Source organism: Peromyscus leucopus, chromosome 3, assembly GCF_004664715.2.
Source record: "Peromyscus leucopus breed LL Stock chromosome 3, UCI_PerLeu_2.1, whole genome shotgun sequence".
Lineage (NCBI taxonomy): Eukaryota > Metazoa > Chordata > Mammalia > Rodentia > Cricetidae > Peromyscus > Peromyscus leucopus.
In genome coordinates, this window is record NC_051065.1 from 89,639,710 (window position 1) to 89,656,122 (window position 16,413).

Here is a 16,413-nt window from a genome sequence, read left to right on the forward strand (position 1 = left end):
CAAAGAGGAGCAGGCAAGTTCACATAATGAGCTGGATTTAGATCCATGGCATGTGGAAGTCTTTCTGGGAATAATACCACAGAAAGAGCAAAAATAAAACTATTGGAAAATGATACAGCAATGTAAAAATACCTCTCTCTGTAAAAACTGAAATGCAAGCAAACTTGGAAAATAATTTTAAATGGAAATGGGGCAGCATGGATAGTGTAGCAGAAACCAGAGGCCTCGAACCAGACCAATGACTCTTTGCATGAACACTTGTAAGTAAAGATACATGGATAAAAGAGCTTACTGCGGGACTCACTGTGTCACACTCCAGCTTCCATGACAAGATTGATTTTTCCTTTTTTTCCTCTTATATTTTATTGTATTATATTTGGAGGGTGGTTGTAAGGGCAGAGGGCAAGGACACCAAGGACAGGGAGATGAACAGGATTGAGATGCATGTGAAAGACACAAAGAATAAATAAAAATAAAGTTTTAAAAAATAAATGGGGTTCATATACTTGATAGAAACTACACCTTATAATAACAAATGCTGTAATGGATATGCCCTTGTTAATTTCCATCGCTGTCATAAAATATCCTCATAAAAAGCAACCCAAAGGAGGAAAATGTTGATTGGGCTTACAACTCCAAGCTATAGGCTGTCACTGAGGGGAGATCCAGGTAGGAACTCAAGGCACTAGTTACATCACATACAGTCAAGGACATCGCAGAATGCATCCTTGCTTGCTTTTTAACTCCCTCTACTAATATAGCCCAGTATATATGCCCCTACTTACATTGCCCAGGGCTTAGCCCAGGAAATGGTGGCTTCCACACGCAGGGTAGGTTTTCCCCATCAATTAACAATCTAAATAATTGTGATAACAATACAGACATGTCCAAAGACCAACTTGACTTACATAGTTCCTATTAAGACTCCCTTCCTGGATGATTTTAGGTTATGTCAAGTTGACAGTTAAAACTAACCAATATAACACTCAAATGAAAATTTCTCCTTTTTTTCCCCCCAGCATATAGAAAACACCAGGAAAAATTCCAAAATAGAGACGCTTTTCGGTAAACACCCAGAGACATGATTCCGTCCAAATGTACCTTTTTCTCAGTGACTTCGGGCTTCTCTTCAGTAATCCACTTCTGAATGACGTCTGCTGAGGGCGTTCGCTTTAGTTTGTCAGAGAGAAAATTCAAAAGTGAGCTGGCAGTGTTTACTGTTAAGACGTGCAGGGTGTTCTGAATTAGGTAGTCATTCAGACGGATGAAGCTTGAGAAAAAGGCAAACACTCTCAGATTTCTGTGATCACTACATATTTCTGATAGCAACTCTAAGGCACGGATTTAAAATTTAGAACATAATATCTCCTGGAATTTTGGTTGAATTATAGTAAAATATGAAATACTTCAGAATTGTTCCTACACCTTCTTGCCTTGAAAGCATGAATGTATTCATTACAGGACATTGACTTAACTAGTGGTCCTGACTTTCCCATGGGTTATTTGATGAACAAGATGCAGGTTAAGAATAATGCTCCCAGCTCACCTAGTCCAAGGGCCACAGGAGTTTTTCAGGGAGCTTTAAGGAAAAACTCTGTGCACACAATGCGTGTAACTTGTGTCTGTGAGTAAAGTATGAAACCTTTGCAATCTGATTTATATGGCGCAGGTACTGTGGGATGCTGATATGGTGCATGCGTTGTGGGAGACTCACACCTGTAACTCAGCACTCATGTTCTCACTGGAGTATTAGCATTGCAAGCTACATCTCTGTTTTCCATGGGTTCCAGAAATCCAACTCAGGTCATCAGGCTTGGGCAAAGCCTTTACCCACCGAGCCATCTCCCTAGACCAGGGCTGACTTTTTCATGTCTTGAGAAGTGTAGATTCTCTTTTCTACCCTGAAAGAAAGAAGGTGCTCTCACCATGTGAGCCTCATGCAGTGATGCCTTTTGCTGGCCTGTTCTGTGTACGTCATTTTTTCCGAGTCTCCGTAAGTGGGCAAATCAGACGAAGCTCCAACTAAACTTGCAATGTTTACCTTAAAGTAATCTAAGGACAATACAAGGCACAAATCTTCTGTAAAAAGCTCTTTCAATATTGACTCAAAGAAAAACAGAACAAAACAAAACACAAAAGCAACAAAATCCTTTGATTTGAAAAACAACGCAGGACCCCAGAAAACAAATAGAATTCATGCCTACAATTTACGCATGCAAGCAGAAGTTTGGAACAAGTGAAAAGAGAACAGCTGTTGAGCTGGAAGGGAAACAAGAATACAGAAGAGGTGGTATTTTAGAAGGCTGCCCCTCGGGACGCTCCCAGTTCTCGGCCCTTCATACCCTCATAGGGTTCGAATGCACAGTCATCAGGAATAAATCCGGCAGCACGTAAGGCAAAGCGGCAAGACTTCCTGACCACGTCTTTGGCCTCATTTCGGAAATCGTCCAGGCGCTCTGTCACCTAAACATTCATGGGTGTGTGTAATTAGTCACGGATCCTGAGAAGGGGGAGCCTGCAACTCGACAGACAAACATCCATTACCTCCTGTAGTCGCACAATTTGCACGGCCTTGAACTCCTGCAGGGTGTAGGTGTGAAATTTTTCAATATAACAGAGTCCCATAAAACTCAGTTGGTAGCACATTTCATTAATTTTAAGAAGAGCTGGTCGCAGATACTGAATGGAAATAAGAATTAGTATTTAATTTTTAAAGTCCTACATTGCAAAAATATGTGCAGAATGAAAACTGGTTATGAAGGGTTATAGGGGTGTGTGTGAGGGGGTGTTAACTTGGCTAATAAATACAAAATCACACACCAGGTAGGAACTATTCGGAAACATTTTTGTAAAAGAATTAATCAGGTTATCATATTTAATTTGCCCATTTCTCTCCTTTTCACTTCATGAAGGATGCATGTCTTTTGGCTACTAAAGGAATAAAGTTGAAAACAAATAACAAAAGCTAAGCATCTTAAATTTCATTAGCTTCAGCTAATGGCTACTAAAAGGCTTTACAGTGTCCAGTCACAATGATCACAGAAGGGACCATTTATTAATCTGAGAGGCTATGACATATAACAAAACTAAACTTAACTTTAAATTTACCCTGGCTAACAAGATGCATTGGAAAAGGATAAACAGAGTCACAAATGACCCATCACTTTCATCCCAACAATGTGCCCGGGAGACAAAAAAAGGATCCATGAATATTTATAAAATGTTTAGAAAATAGTTAGAGAATTTATAATATGCTTAGAAAAAATTATACATGGCTATTAATTTGCAATTGCATTTATTTGTAAAAGCATTATTTGTAATTACCAGAAAGTGGGAAAACAATTCAAATACCTATCAAGAGATAAATAAATAAAGTAGGTATAACCACACAAAGAAATATATTTAGTCAGTGGAAATAAATGGTATTTCACAGCAGTGATGCATTTTGAAGAGAGTACATTAAGTGAAAAATGTCAGTCATGCTGCATGATTCCCTACGTGCAGAGAAGGGGCCAATTTGCGGAGACAGGAAGCAGATGCTGGGGAGGGACAAGGGAGTTGGGGACAAATTGAGAATGGCTATTCACAGTGGCAAATGTAGCTTCCTTTTAGGGTGATGGATATGTGCCCAAATCGACTGTGGCAATGGTTGGTCCGTCATTAGTGAACACACTAGTAATATACCGTGGGTGAGTGAATACATAGCAAGCGTGTAAATTGTGTATCAATGAGGTTGTTAAGGAAAATTTAAGCACAGGTGCTTACAAGGTTGGCTATTTTTGTGAAATAAAAATTTCAGGGCCAGCAAGATGGCTCAGCAAGTAAAGATATCTGCCACCAAGCTGAGGAGGACCTTGGTTCAATCCTAGGGACACACCAGGTAGGAGAGAACTAACCCCCGCAAGTTGTCCTATGACCTCCACACATATACCATGGTGATCAGGTGATCACACACACACACACACACACACACACACACACACACACACACAAGCACCTGAATAAGTAAAATGCAATGACATTTTAAAAATGGGCTGGAGAGATTGCTCAGTGGTAAAAAGCAATAGCTGCTCTTCCAGAGGACCCAGGTTCTGTTCCCAGCAACCACATGGCAGCTCACCACGCTCTGCAACTCCATCCCCATGGGATCCAACACTCTCTTCTGGCTTCCAAAAGTCCTGTACACACAGTACACAGGCAAATACACAGGCAGCACATCCATACACACGAAATAAAGGTTAATTTTTTAATTTAAAAAATAATTCTTACATAAAAAATTTAAATTCTATGCTCCTTTTTTTTTTTAGCCTGGTCTAGAAGAATTAGCCATTGAAGTCACTTAATTGTATACATTACGCTCGTGGAATGTTGGTTAGCAGCTAATAGGTATTTGAACCACAACAGTAGGTAGATTCCTAGGTAAATCTTAGCTTAGAAAGATGCGAACTTTCTAGAATACTAAGAAGAAATTTAAGGGGAGGTACTATCACGACCAAGACACCACTGGCAAAGAGATAATCTCGGTACATAAGAGGCCATGAAGACTGGGAAAGGTCATTTAAAAGACAAATCCAGGAAGAGATTTTGCATAATGACTTAAAAAATTGTGTGATCCATGCAGTATTTAAAGCATGGTAAAGAAGTTCAAGTGGCTAATGGAGTTAAAGATGCAGAATTTGAGGTTTAATGCTGCAAGAGAACAGGACATCCTTGCACAGTTCAGCACGCTCAGTGGGAGGGGTGACCCAAGACGACACATCCTGCACCCTTACTTTGCATGATTAATTTTAATTATTATTGATCTACATTAATCTTAGTTCTCTCGACCTCCTCTGTGGTACGACTGACACGGCCCGAAAAAATCAGATTATTCTCAAAGAGAAGCAAACTGTGGCTGCTGAACGGAGAAATAGACAGATGAGGTGGTTGCCCGCACAGCACCTGAACGTAATTCTTCAAAAATGGGGCCCGGGTGCACGAGGCCCCACCCCTCCCGGAGAAAATTACCATTCTAAGATTTCTAGGCTGCCTCTAATCGAAGGAGACCTGTGCCTCTCTTCTTACGCGTCTGCCTTGTGCTGCCCTTGTTAAGGGGCCAGAACCCTGCTGAAGACTGGATTGCTAGAGGTGACCGGACAAAGACTGTACTTTTGCCAAGATGAAGTAGTCTATGTCAGGTGTTGGTATACCAACGCCTGTGACCAAGTCACACTTTCTTGCCCTGTAATGTTTTTAAAAACATGATTAAGAAATACATACAGGATTAACAATGAACAGATTTTTTTGTAGCGCTTTTCGACAGCCGGTGATTTTCTTGGAGCGGACATTCTTCCTCCACACGCTGAAAGCCTTCCACTTCCGGAAGAGTGAGAATATGGGGATCTTGGTGAGTTCTCTGTGGTACAGATACTCCTTTTCCCACCGCTCAATCTCGATGAACTCGATGTCGTCGTTGTAAATGTGGGTCACTGCCTTTTTGCTAATTGTGTAGTAGTCGTTTTTATTGATGTTCTCATAACTTACCACCCTGTGGGCAAATACCAATTGAGACAAATGGATAAAGTATTCAGCACAAGAATAAGCAATGGAAGCGCTTTTTGTTGTTAAAAGATTAATGTATTAAAGGTGAATACCATTTAAAATCTAACCAAATCCTAAGAAACTTTTGAGTTAAAGAAAAGTCTCAAGAGAAGAGCTAGATTTAAACATCGGATGAGACATTAGACAGATTCCATGTTAGCGATACGTTTAATCATTATGGTTGCGTGATCTTTTCAACAAAACAAATCCACTATAGACATTTTTGTTACATTTATTTCCACATTTTGCAGGTGTGTGGCAATCAGAGGACAACTTGTGGGAGTCATTTCTCTCCTTCCACTATGTAGGTTCTGGGGATCCAACTCAGGTCCCCAGAGTTGGCTGCAAGCACCATTACCCACTGAGCCATATTGCCACCCTCACTATAGACATTACTTTTCTTGAGACAGGGTCTTACTATGTAGTCCTGGCTATCTTGAAACTCACTATGTGACCAGGCTGGCCTTGAACTCACAGAGATCTGCCTGCCCCTGCCTCCTGAGTGCCGGAATTAAAGGTATGTGCCACTAAGCCTAGCTTCACTATAGACATTTTAAACTTAATAATAGTCTTTTATGAAAGCTGCTTGGAATTAAGCTTGTATTAATTATTAACTCTTTAGTGAGTATTCAATATCAATGGCACAAAAGACCTTTCAACTATCTAGTATTGACATAATTGTAAGAAAGATGAAAGAAAACATGAATTATTAAGAGTAGAATCAAGCTTCAAATTAACTAAAATAATATCTAATTCATCACAGATTATTGTCAAAAAAATTTTGTTAAAGATACTCCTTTTCATCAAGGGCATTCCTCAGCTTCACACAACAAAAGAAAACTAGACCAAGGAGAAATTTAAGAATAGGATATATTAAAAGGAAAAAAAAATAAGGGTGGATTCTATAAAAGTTCTTTGATTTAAAATTCTTTGATGAGAATTTAAAATACAAAGATATTTTCTGCAGTTTTAGCTAAAGCAACAAATATGTGCCACTTACATGAAATAAAACAAGTGCAAAATATGCGATAACAACCTTGCCAAAATGTGTTCAGGAATTTAGGAGAGTAATAGCCATATCTGTAGTGCATTCCTGCTGAGCTCCTGGCTTGGCTCCAGAGAGCAGCACCTAGCTCTAATCTTTCTTTTGTTTAACCACACCTTTTGTTTCTCTTACCTATGTGAATCTTGTTTGAGAGTCAAGGATCAGAGAGTCCCCCAAGGATCAAAGGCCTATGCAAAACTTGGTCCAGGAAACCCAAAAACCCGTAGTAGTACCTGATAAATCAAACAATTTGCACCTGGCATTTGGTCTCTGGGAGCTCCTTTTGGTTTGCTTTGAAGGTACGGAGATTAACTATCTAAACTGTAAAATGGAGTAAATAAATATGCCCTAGGCAAAGGGTTAGTGCTTCAGTCCTTCGAGGCTTGACCCCCCACCCCCACCCCCGGCAGCCATGATAGGCTAAATTCATTCTTAAGATGCCCCTGTGTCTTCATTCCACAGATCCGCGTGAACCCACGCACTCATGTAGTGACCACACAGCTACAGTCTCTGAAAACCTAAAATCACAAGACAATGATTGAGTCCAAAGCCCAAATCGTTCCTATATTAAAGCCATGCAAAAAGTACGTGCAATGGGGGCCGGAGTGGGGGCTCAGTGGTGAAGACTGATGGCTGTTCTTGCAGAGGACGGGAGTTCAAGTCCCAGTACCCATGTCAGATGCTCACAACCACCTGTTACTCCAGCTCCAGAAGACCTATTGCCCTCTTCTGGCCTCCACAGTCACTACACTCATGTGCACATACTCCCAACCCCCAACACACACATAATTAAAAACAGAAAAAAAAAATTTTTTTAAAGTATATGCACTAGGTAAACAGTAGATAGCAGCACTCTAGTGAAAACCAACTTTCCCCACATGTATGCTCTGTTCTTGGCTCTGCCTTCTGAATAGGAGTCAAAGGTCCTTTAAGCCTTTTGGACATCTGAGATGCTTGTAGTGGTTGAAGGTAAATAACTTAAGATACAAACTGTCGGGCAGTAGTAGATTGTAACTCGGGAGGCAGAAGCAGGCAGATCTCTGAGTTCAAGGCCTGCCTTGTTTACAGAACAAGTTCCAGGACAGGCAAAGCTACACAGAAAAACTCTGTCTCAAGAAACAAACAAGCAAACAAACAAATAATGTAAGCTACACATTTATGATCAGTGTTTTAAGAGATCAGAACAAAATTCTTATCTACTCTGGGCCTCTTCATCAAAAAGCTACAAACCACTGCCATAAACCAGTTTGGGTTTTTAATTTCTATTTTTACATTAATAGAACGTAGTGAGAATGTTGCTTTCCTACTTCACTGTTGCCATGGAAAACTCTGGCCTGCTTTGCTTTCACTTGTCCTCAGTGTCTAACTTTTTGTTTGTATTCTAATTGATTCACACTGGAAATGTCTGGAAAGCATGTCAGGTGTTGCGTGACACATTTGAAAGTTTTTCCTTTGCCACTATCGATAGCTGAAGGTATAACTGGTATATATTTGGAGTGGTTTGCTCCATAATATGAAACTTCAACTTGCCTCATGTCCTAGTCACTGTGAAGAGATAGGATGACGAAGGTAACTCTTATTTAAAAAATAAGAAAACATTTAATTGGGAATATAATCACAGTTTCAGAGGTTAGTTCATTATCATCATGGTAGAGAGCATGGCGGCAGCAGATATGGTGCTGGAGCAGTAGCTGAGAGCTACATCCTGATCTGAGAGAGAGAGAGAGAGAGAGAGAGAGAGAGAGAGAGAGAGAGAGAGAGAGAGAGAGAGAGAGAGAGAGAATCTGGACCTTGTGTGGGCTTTTTAAACCTCAAAGCCCAACCCAGTGACACACTTCCTCCAACAAAGGCCACACCTCCTAGTCCTTTTAATCCTTTTAAATAGTTACTCCCAGGTGACAAAGCATTCAAATCTATGAGCCTGTGGGGACTGTTATTATTCAAATCGCCACACCTTGGAAACTGCAATCAATTCCTGGTGTCTCATTGACAGCAGACATCAAAACCAAGCAAGGACAAGCAGGTGGTCACAGTCCTGTACACATCTGGAAAACTCCCTGTGTGTTCTGCTACCAACAGCAAAGGCAGTTGGGGTCCATGACATAAGTCCACTTGCTAGTTAGTGCTCAATGCTACTTCGAGACTTTTATTTATATGTCTGTTTCTTTACAAAGTATTGTCGGACCCTCAGTCTGTTTGTTTTCCTCATCTCAGCTCTCCACAGAGAAGAGCACATGTAAGTCTTTTACAAGCATGTGCTATTTTTATTGTTGCTTATTTATTTATTGGGGGCATGCCACAGTGCACATGTGGTCTAAGGACAATTTTCAAGAGTTACTCTCTGCTTCTGCCAGGTGGGTCCTAGGGAATGAACTCAGGTCATCAGGCTTGGTGACAAGCACCTTTATAAGCTGAGTCATCTCGCCTGCTGGCCCCGTGTGTGTGTGTGTGTGTGTGTGTGTGTGTGTGTGTGTGTGTGTGTGTTGGCTCATTGTCTCAGAAGTTGTAATCCATGGTTCCCCAGCCTGAAGTGAGACAGAACATGATGGTGGCAGAGAGAGTGCGGGAATGACTTGGGGACTAGAAATAACTATTGAAGGCACACCTCAGTGATCTACTTTCTTCAACTAGGCCCTACCTCCACCAGTTTCCTAACCCTCCCTAAACACCTCAGCAGCTGGGGACCATGTGCTTAGGACACAAGTCTATGGGGACAATTTATATTCAGGGTCAGACACTGGATCATCAGCGTAGAGTCGTATTGAGTGTTTATGAAGACACTAGAATCCAAGTCAAACCCACATGCATCCTCATGTCTTCTAAGGTTCCAGGTCAACAAGCTCCCTAGACCAGGCTGGTAAAGATATTTAGGATCTACTGGCCTCCTTTTGAAAATTTCAAACAAGAAAACTGCAGAGTCCAAGTGAGTGCATTCTCATGGAGACACTTGAGAACCGGCATGGGGAAAACATGTTTTCCTTCCTCAGCATCTCTCATCCTTTCCTCCACCTCTACCACCCCACCCCCGCTTCTCACTTCCTAGATCAACTGTGGTTTCTTCTTCTTGAGGATTTTAAATACATACAATGAAGTGAGATCGTATCTACCCCCATCTCCTCCCCAAACATGTCCCTTTCAACCTCATGCCTTTTTTTATATTACACTAAATCTAGTGTGTGTATTATGCACAAATATGTGTGTGTGCATGTGTGAAAGTGTGTGTGAATGTATGTGTCAGTGTGTGTGAGTGTGAGTGTGAGTGTGTGTGTGTGTGTGTCTGTACATGTGGCGGCCAGAAATTAACCTCCAGTGTCTTTCTTAGGATTCATCTGCCTTGCGTTTGTGAGGCAGGGTCTTTTACTAGGATCTGGGGCTCACTGAGTACGCCAAGTTGGTACCCAGGGAGCCTTGGGGATTCCTCTGTCTCTACCTTCCCAGCACCAGAGTGACAAGCACATGGCACCATGCCCAGTTTTTCATCTGGGTGCTGGGGACTGAACTCCAATTCTCATGCCTGAAAAGGGAACACCTTATTGACTGAACTATCTTCTCCGCCCTGTTTCCCGCCTTCTTAATGAGACTCTTCTCACAAAGATCCAACCAAATCCGGTTACTAGACAGAGGGCGCAGCTAGGTCAAGCAAAGTCCATGAAAATTTAGATGGTGTGTGCAATGTTCTGTAATCTTATTTCCTTAGAATTCCTTGCCACTGATGAAAGCTCCTTTTCCAAATTCAGGTCCCAAGACGCTGTGCTATGAGAATCCCAAAGGGACGATTCTCCACCATATATTCATAATTTGTGTTTAGCTTGTCCCCATGCAGAAACAGTTTACCAATCAGGATCACTTTTTAAAATCATAATCAATGTTATCTAGAACCAATCAACTTTACTTCTAACCAGGAAATAGAGACAAAGGTCATGTTCCCATGCAGTATAACAATATTCTATAATCCTAGAACACTTCTCAAATTTGATATAAAATCCCCACATAGTGATAGAACTTTGGTGACTACAAGGGCTTGTAAAGACACTAGTGATAATTCTTTATATAATACAATTTAAAAATGCAAAGGACAGAGTTTGATAAAAGTATCATACAGTGCAGTTCATAAGTAACCATGGAGATGTGCCTAACCCTTTCTAAAGTAGCTCCTGAATTTCCAATCAAGATTTGGTGAGGGATCTGTTGAAGGTCTTAGCAGCCACCTCTGCTGAGAGAGACGTGTAAGCAGGAGGCGGCAAGTGGTAAATGATGCTCTATTGTCCTGTGCCAGATGGCTAGAAAGCCCCAGCATTTAGATGAGACTGGTCCTCTTGCAATCAGCTATCAAAGGCACCATTGTTTTTGTCTTTATTTTTTTTTAATCCTAAAAGATGTCTCTTTCTGTGACAGATGCAGTGTTGAAATTTCTTGTGGTAGTATAATTGCGCTAAAATCTGGTCAAGCATTTCCGTGATGAGTATCTTGGAAACACTGGCGAAGCTGTCTCAAACACAGATGTAATTAGTTCATATCCACACCTCAAATGAAAACAACCCCAGAACTGTGTCAAACCATCCTTTCCCCAGAGCTAAAAATTTGAAATCCTTCTCCTTGTCAGCATGTGTTAATATATTTCCAGGCAACTCTTGGAATTTTCTTCAGTTCATTCAGGTGTGGAAATGTCAGTTACATCCCCAGTTTTGTAGCCAAGAACGGTTCCTAACTAAATCTGCAAAGTAGCATCATTTGCAAATATTTTCTGATTACTGACAAAATTCTTCTTTTTAATCCAACACATCAAGAGGGAAGCTAAAGAAATGTCCTGCTCTTGTTCTTTTGCAGAAGCTGAGGATAAAAACAAACAAGCCATGTGCACAAGATGCTGAGTGTAAATGGTGATGAAAACTTAGCTGTAAACAAAGTCACTTATGCTACTCCATCGAGGAAGAAGAGGCAGGAAGAATGTAAGAGGGAGGATGTCGAGAAGGACTGAAGAATAACTCTCTTCTAAGCACAGCACAGCCATGGCAACCAAGATCTATCTAGCAGTCTTTACAGCTCTGCATGCTGGTACTGGATCCACAGAAGTCGGGTCCTCTTAACAGTCAGCTAAGACTTTTCCACACACCGCTGGATCTATTAGCAGGCATCAGATTCGGGAAGGGGGCAGGCACAGTACCAGCTTTATATCCATTGCTGAGTTGACCAGGCTCTGATGGTTAGCTCCAAATGCAGACTCACACAGACAGCCCTAGTGAAACTCTGTGGGACACTAGACACAAGCCAAACTAGTAAGCGGGGAAGCGATGGGGCCGAGTTAAAGCTGGCCAACATAGCTGGGCATCTCTCCTTGAGGCATAGTCTTGAAAATACTGTGAATGCTTAACACATACCACTGAACTGATTCTTTAGAATAAGTGATAAACTTTTCCTCAGAGGGATCTTGGTATCGAAAACCACTCTACATTGTGTGTATTTTACTATGCTTAGAAATTCATCTTTTGTTTATTTGTTTTGTTTTGCTTTGCTTTGTTTCTGAGACAGGATCTCTTTTTTACGTAGCTCCAGCTGTCCTGGAAATCGCTGTGTAAACCAGACTGGCCTCAAAGTCACAGACATCCACCTGCCTCTGCTTCCTGAGTACTGGAATGAAAGGCGTGCACCACCATGGTGGGCTACTATGCTTAGCAATTATGCGAAGGTGCTACAATTATTGTATTACATTATTTTAAACAGGACTTCACTATAATGTGTCCTCATTTTGTTAACCAGTTTCACTATTTTATAATACTTTTAAACATTTATTTATGTTTGGGGATTCATGTGCCATAGTGTGTGTGTGTACACGTGCGTGTGCGTGCGTGCATGCGTGCGTGCGTGCGTGCGTGCTGTGTGTGTGTGTGTGTGTGTGTGTGTGTGTGTGCAGGTTGGAGGACAACCTTGTGGGAGTCACTTCTCTTCTTCCATCATGTGGGCTCTGGGATTGAATTCATATGGATCACATGGTCTGGCTTGGTGATAAATTCCCTTTCCTGCTCAGCCATCTCACCAACCTTGGTATTTACTACCTTTTGACTTCTATTTTAGCTGTTTCCGACTGGGTAGCATCCAAGAAATAGCCTTCAACCACAGGACTTCAAATATTCAAGTGTAGTTGAGGGGCAGGAATTTAACTCAGTGTCACTGGTATCAATCTCAAAATATCTAAAACAATGAGTGCAATTCCCCTGGTGTCGGTACTCATTGGTCTAGACTGTGATGACTCCCCAGAACTGGGCAAAGCCTGGCTTCCTGTCTCTCATGCAGGGCCTCACCTGCTGCTGACCTCAGTGAGAAGTGGCTTTGCCATTGGTAAACTTGATTCTTTGCCTTATGGGGGAGTACAGATTCCACGTAGTGCTCGGTGCTATCTGGGTTGTTGGATTTCTTCCTCAGAAGTCAAAATTATGAGCATACTACCACATATGAATCAAGAAATATGTTTATAAAATCAGCAAATAAACCATTATTCACTAATCTTCCTTTAAAGTCTTTAACTTCCTCTTCAAAATTGATAATTATTTTTAAGACTAATAAAGTAGTGGTGGGAATGATAACACTTTTGCAGTATTAAATATTAAAAATATTTTATGCATCACAGGCCTTTAAATTCTATTATGTTTAATCTTGGTATCTTTTTTAAAAAACTATTTTTTTAATCTTAAAAAAAAGCTCTCTTGCCTCTATTCTAATTCTCCTTGATCTATCAACGTATTTCTTTATACAATGAAATAAAGATAAAAGTGTACGTACTAAGAATAAGGATAGTTTACTAAGTGTCAGTGAAGGTGGGTACCACTCCATTTCTTTCCTCCGATTAGCATCCTTAAATTCGTGTATGCCTAAGCCCAAAGGCTTGTTTGTTTGTTTGTTTGTTTGTTTTTCTCCCGAGTCTGACCTAGGTGGCTGAGGTAACAGCCACTCTCCTCTCTTGCTCAGATGAGACACGGGTGATGTCACGCTGGCTCCTCTGGTGGCTTTCCTTACTTGTGGCCTTCAGAAGCATCTCAGTGACTTTCTCTTCAGACTTTCAGAATAAAAGCATTGATTGTTCTTCCTGGGGCAGCACTGGTTCCCAGCAGTCTATGCTCTCCACAGGAGGCACAAGGATCCTTTTCAAAACACAAGTCAGACCATGACCCCTCTCTACTTGAAGTCTGCCCGTCATTTTCCACGTTCTCCGAGTAGAAGCTTAAGTCCTTCAGTGACCAACAAGGCCAAGTGATCCACCCCAGTTCTCCCTCATCCTGTGGCTGGCCACCGTCTCGTCCACCCTTCAGCATTGCAGGTATCTTCCTACCTCGGGAAACAGGAGTCAGTCTCCTGCTGTCTGGAATGTTCTTTGCACCACTACATAATTCCTTCCTTCTTCTTCAGCTTCCTGTTGCACCACACTGACCATCCTGGGTAGTTCACCACCCCTCTCCCGACACTTCCCATCTCTGTAACTCACTTGTTTTTCCATGGGTGTCACTTTTAGCCTCCACGTTACTAGTTCATGCATTGTGTTTGTGCTCTTTCTTGATTGAGATATACACTATCCTTCCTACAAATTATTTCTCTTATTAATACTTTCGGGATTCACAACAAGTCTATTACTTCACATTTTCATTAAAATTGTGTTTCCTTTCTCCAGAACACCTGTCTTCAGTGCAAACTGGCTTACAGATGACTAAACTTTTTTGTTTTTTTTTGTTTTTTTCGAGACAGGGTTTCTCTGTGTAGCTTTGTGCCTTTCCTGGAGCTCACTTGGTAGCCCAGGCTGGCCTCGAACTCACAGAGATCCGCCTGGCTCTGCCTCCCAAGTGCTGGGATTAAAGGCGTGTGCCACCAATGCCCGGCAGATGACTAAACTTTAAAGCACAGTCTTTAGTAAGGAAAACAAGAGGGCCAACCATGAGGCTGGTAGCTTGAGGACTGGGGGCCACAACCAAGCTGTTATCACTGTGAAGGAAAGACTTGACAATATCTTTCAAGCTGACTGAGGAATGGAGAAAGGCAGTATCGTCTTTTGAAGTAGGTGGGGCAGCTATCATCTATGCTTCTGACCTCTAATGCATGATAACTCCAAATGGTCAACAACCACATGATACTTCAAATTATAGCAACAACATGTGTGCTCAGTGTCAATGGAGAGAATGCAGGTGTGTGTCTCCTTGATAATGTCCCTTATTCTTAAAACCCTCATTTCTAGCCTATAAAGAAAAACTAATGTGAGGTTGGAGAGATGGGCTGATCAGTTAAAAGCACTTGTAAAGGACCTCTGTTCGGTTCCCAGGACCCACATAGCAAATCACAACAGTCTAACTCTAGTTCCAGGGCATCTGATACTCTCTTCTGGCCTCCAAGGGCACTGTATTCATGTGGTACACACACTTATAATCAGGTAAATGCTCATATACATAAAACAAAACAAAATTTAAGAAAAGCCAAAGTAATATGCAAAATAAATCATCTACTGTTTATAGCTTGATATTTTTCAATAATAAAAAATACCAAAAATGTTTATGATATTGATAAAATATATGCTGTAACTTTATATATAATATATATTATATATATAAAATATAAAGTAATGATATATAAATATATGAGAAACACAGCAGTGTACTGCCCTATAAAAGAGTTCATCTTTATAGCTAGAAAAAAGAAAAATAATGGGAGGTACAAATAAAATTACTGTATGAGGTTTCACTAATAATTGGGAGAGAATTAAATTACTTTTGACAATATTTATCATTAGTACCAAATCAATTATGGATAATATTTACAATCTTATTTGTTATTTGTTACACTAGATGAATTGCTTCATAAAAGAGAACTCACTTTAGATTATATGTATCATATTCAATGGAAGACTTGGGCACTGCAGAAATCATGTAAAGGAATCCGAGATGTTCATTCTCATGGATTATTTTGATGATTTGCAAGGGGTCTCTAATGTTGGCTTTAATGACTTCTTCTCTGTCATGGAAGGTGTACTTAGGATAAGTTGAAGACCTCTTTCCGAAGAGCCCTCTTCTTCCAATACCCGTGCGTGGCAGTTTAGAAGGAGAAGGAGAAAACACATCAGCAGAGGGTCGATGGATCTAAACAAAGACAATTGTATTAAATGTGAGTTTCCACAAAAAGAAAAGAAAAAGAAAAAGAAAAAGGGCAAAGACACAAAATCCCCTCAAACTGGAACATTTTCAAGTCAAAAACTTACAAAGTGTCATGGCGGAGAGGCTTCTCAGGCCTCACCATCCCTCTACCACACAGAAGTCCCAATGCTTTCTCCCCTTTAACGCCACACTTACCATACTCACATGCTGCTAGCTCTCTGGAGTATCTGGGAGCTTACCTGCTCCTCACTCAGCTGTGCTGTGTTGTACCCAGAGTCCCCAGTAGGTGCTGTAAGACTCAACAGATTGTGGTCATGGTGGGTTTGGGGCCTTGGTGGGACCTCCTAGATGTTGTACCCAGAGTATCCCAAAGACCACAAAGAGACCAAAAAGCAAAGAGTCTTTTTATTGTTGTGAGTTAACCCAGGTCCCTCCATCTGTCTGATGTAGCTGCTGAGCAGGAGAGACCCTGAGTAGCAATCAAGCAGGGTTTTTTATAATGGTTAGGGTAGGGGGTCTGGGGGAATTCCAACTCTACATAGTTACAAGCTCAGGATTGGTGCTTACTTCAGGTTAGAGATGCTTGGTATGAACTGATTGGAGAGTTGCAGCTGCAAGGAAATGGCTACATCCTCTAGCAATCTATGTTATTGTATCTCT

The 16,413-nt window shown here is 41.1% G+C and overlaps 1 protein-coding gene across 1 annotated transcript in view; it reads right to left on the reverse strand.

Annotated features, from left to right (window-relative positions):
- Dnah6 (dynein axonemal heavy chain 6) overlaps nt 1-16,413 on the reverse strand; it is a 211,279-nt gene that overhangs the window by 182,233 nt on the left and 12,633 nt on the right. The window contains 6 exon segments of the mRNA XM_028855187.2: nt 1,102-1,270; nt 1,926-2,052; nt 2,343-2,463; nt 2,545-2,679; nt 5,260-5,527; nt 15,476-15,738. Coding sequence (XP_028711020.1) covers nt 1,102-1,270; nt 1,926-2,052; nt 2,343-2,463; nt 2,545-2,679; nt 5,260-5,527; nt 15,476-15,738 — 1,083 coding nt within the window.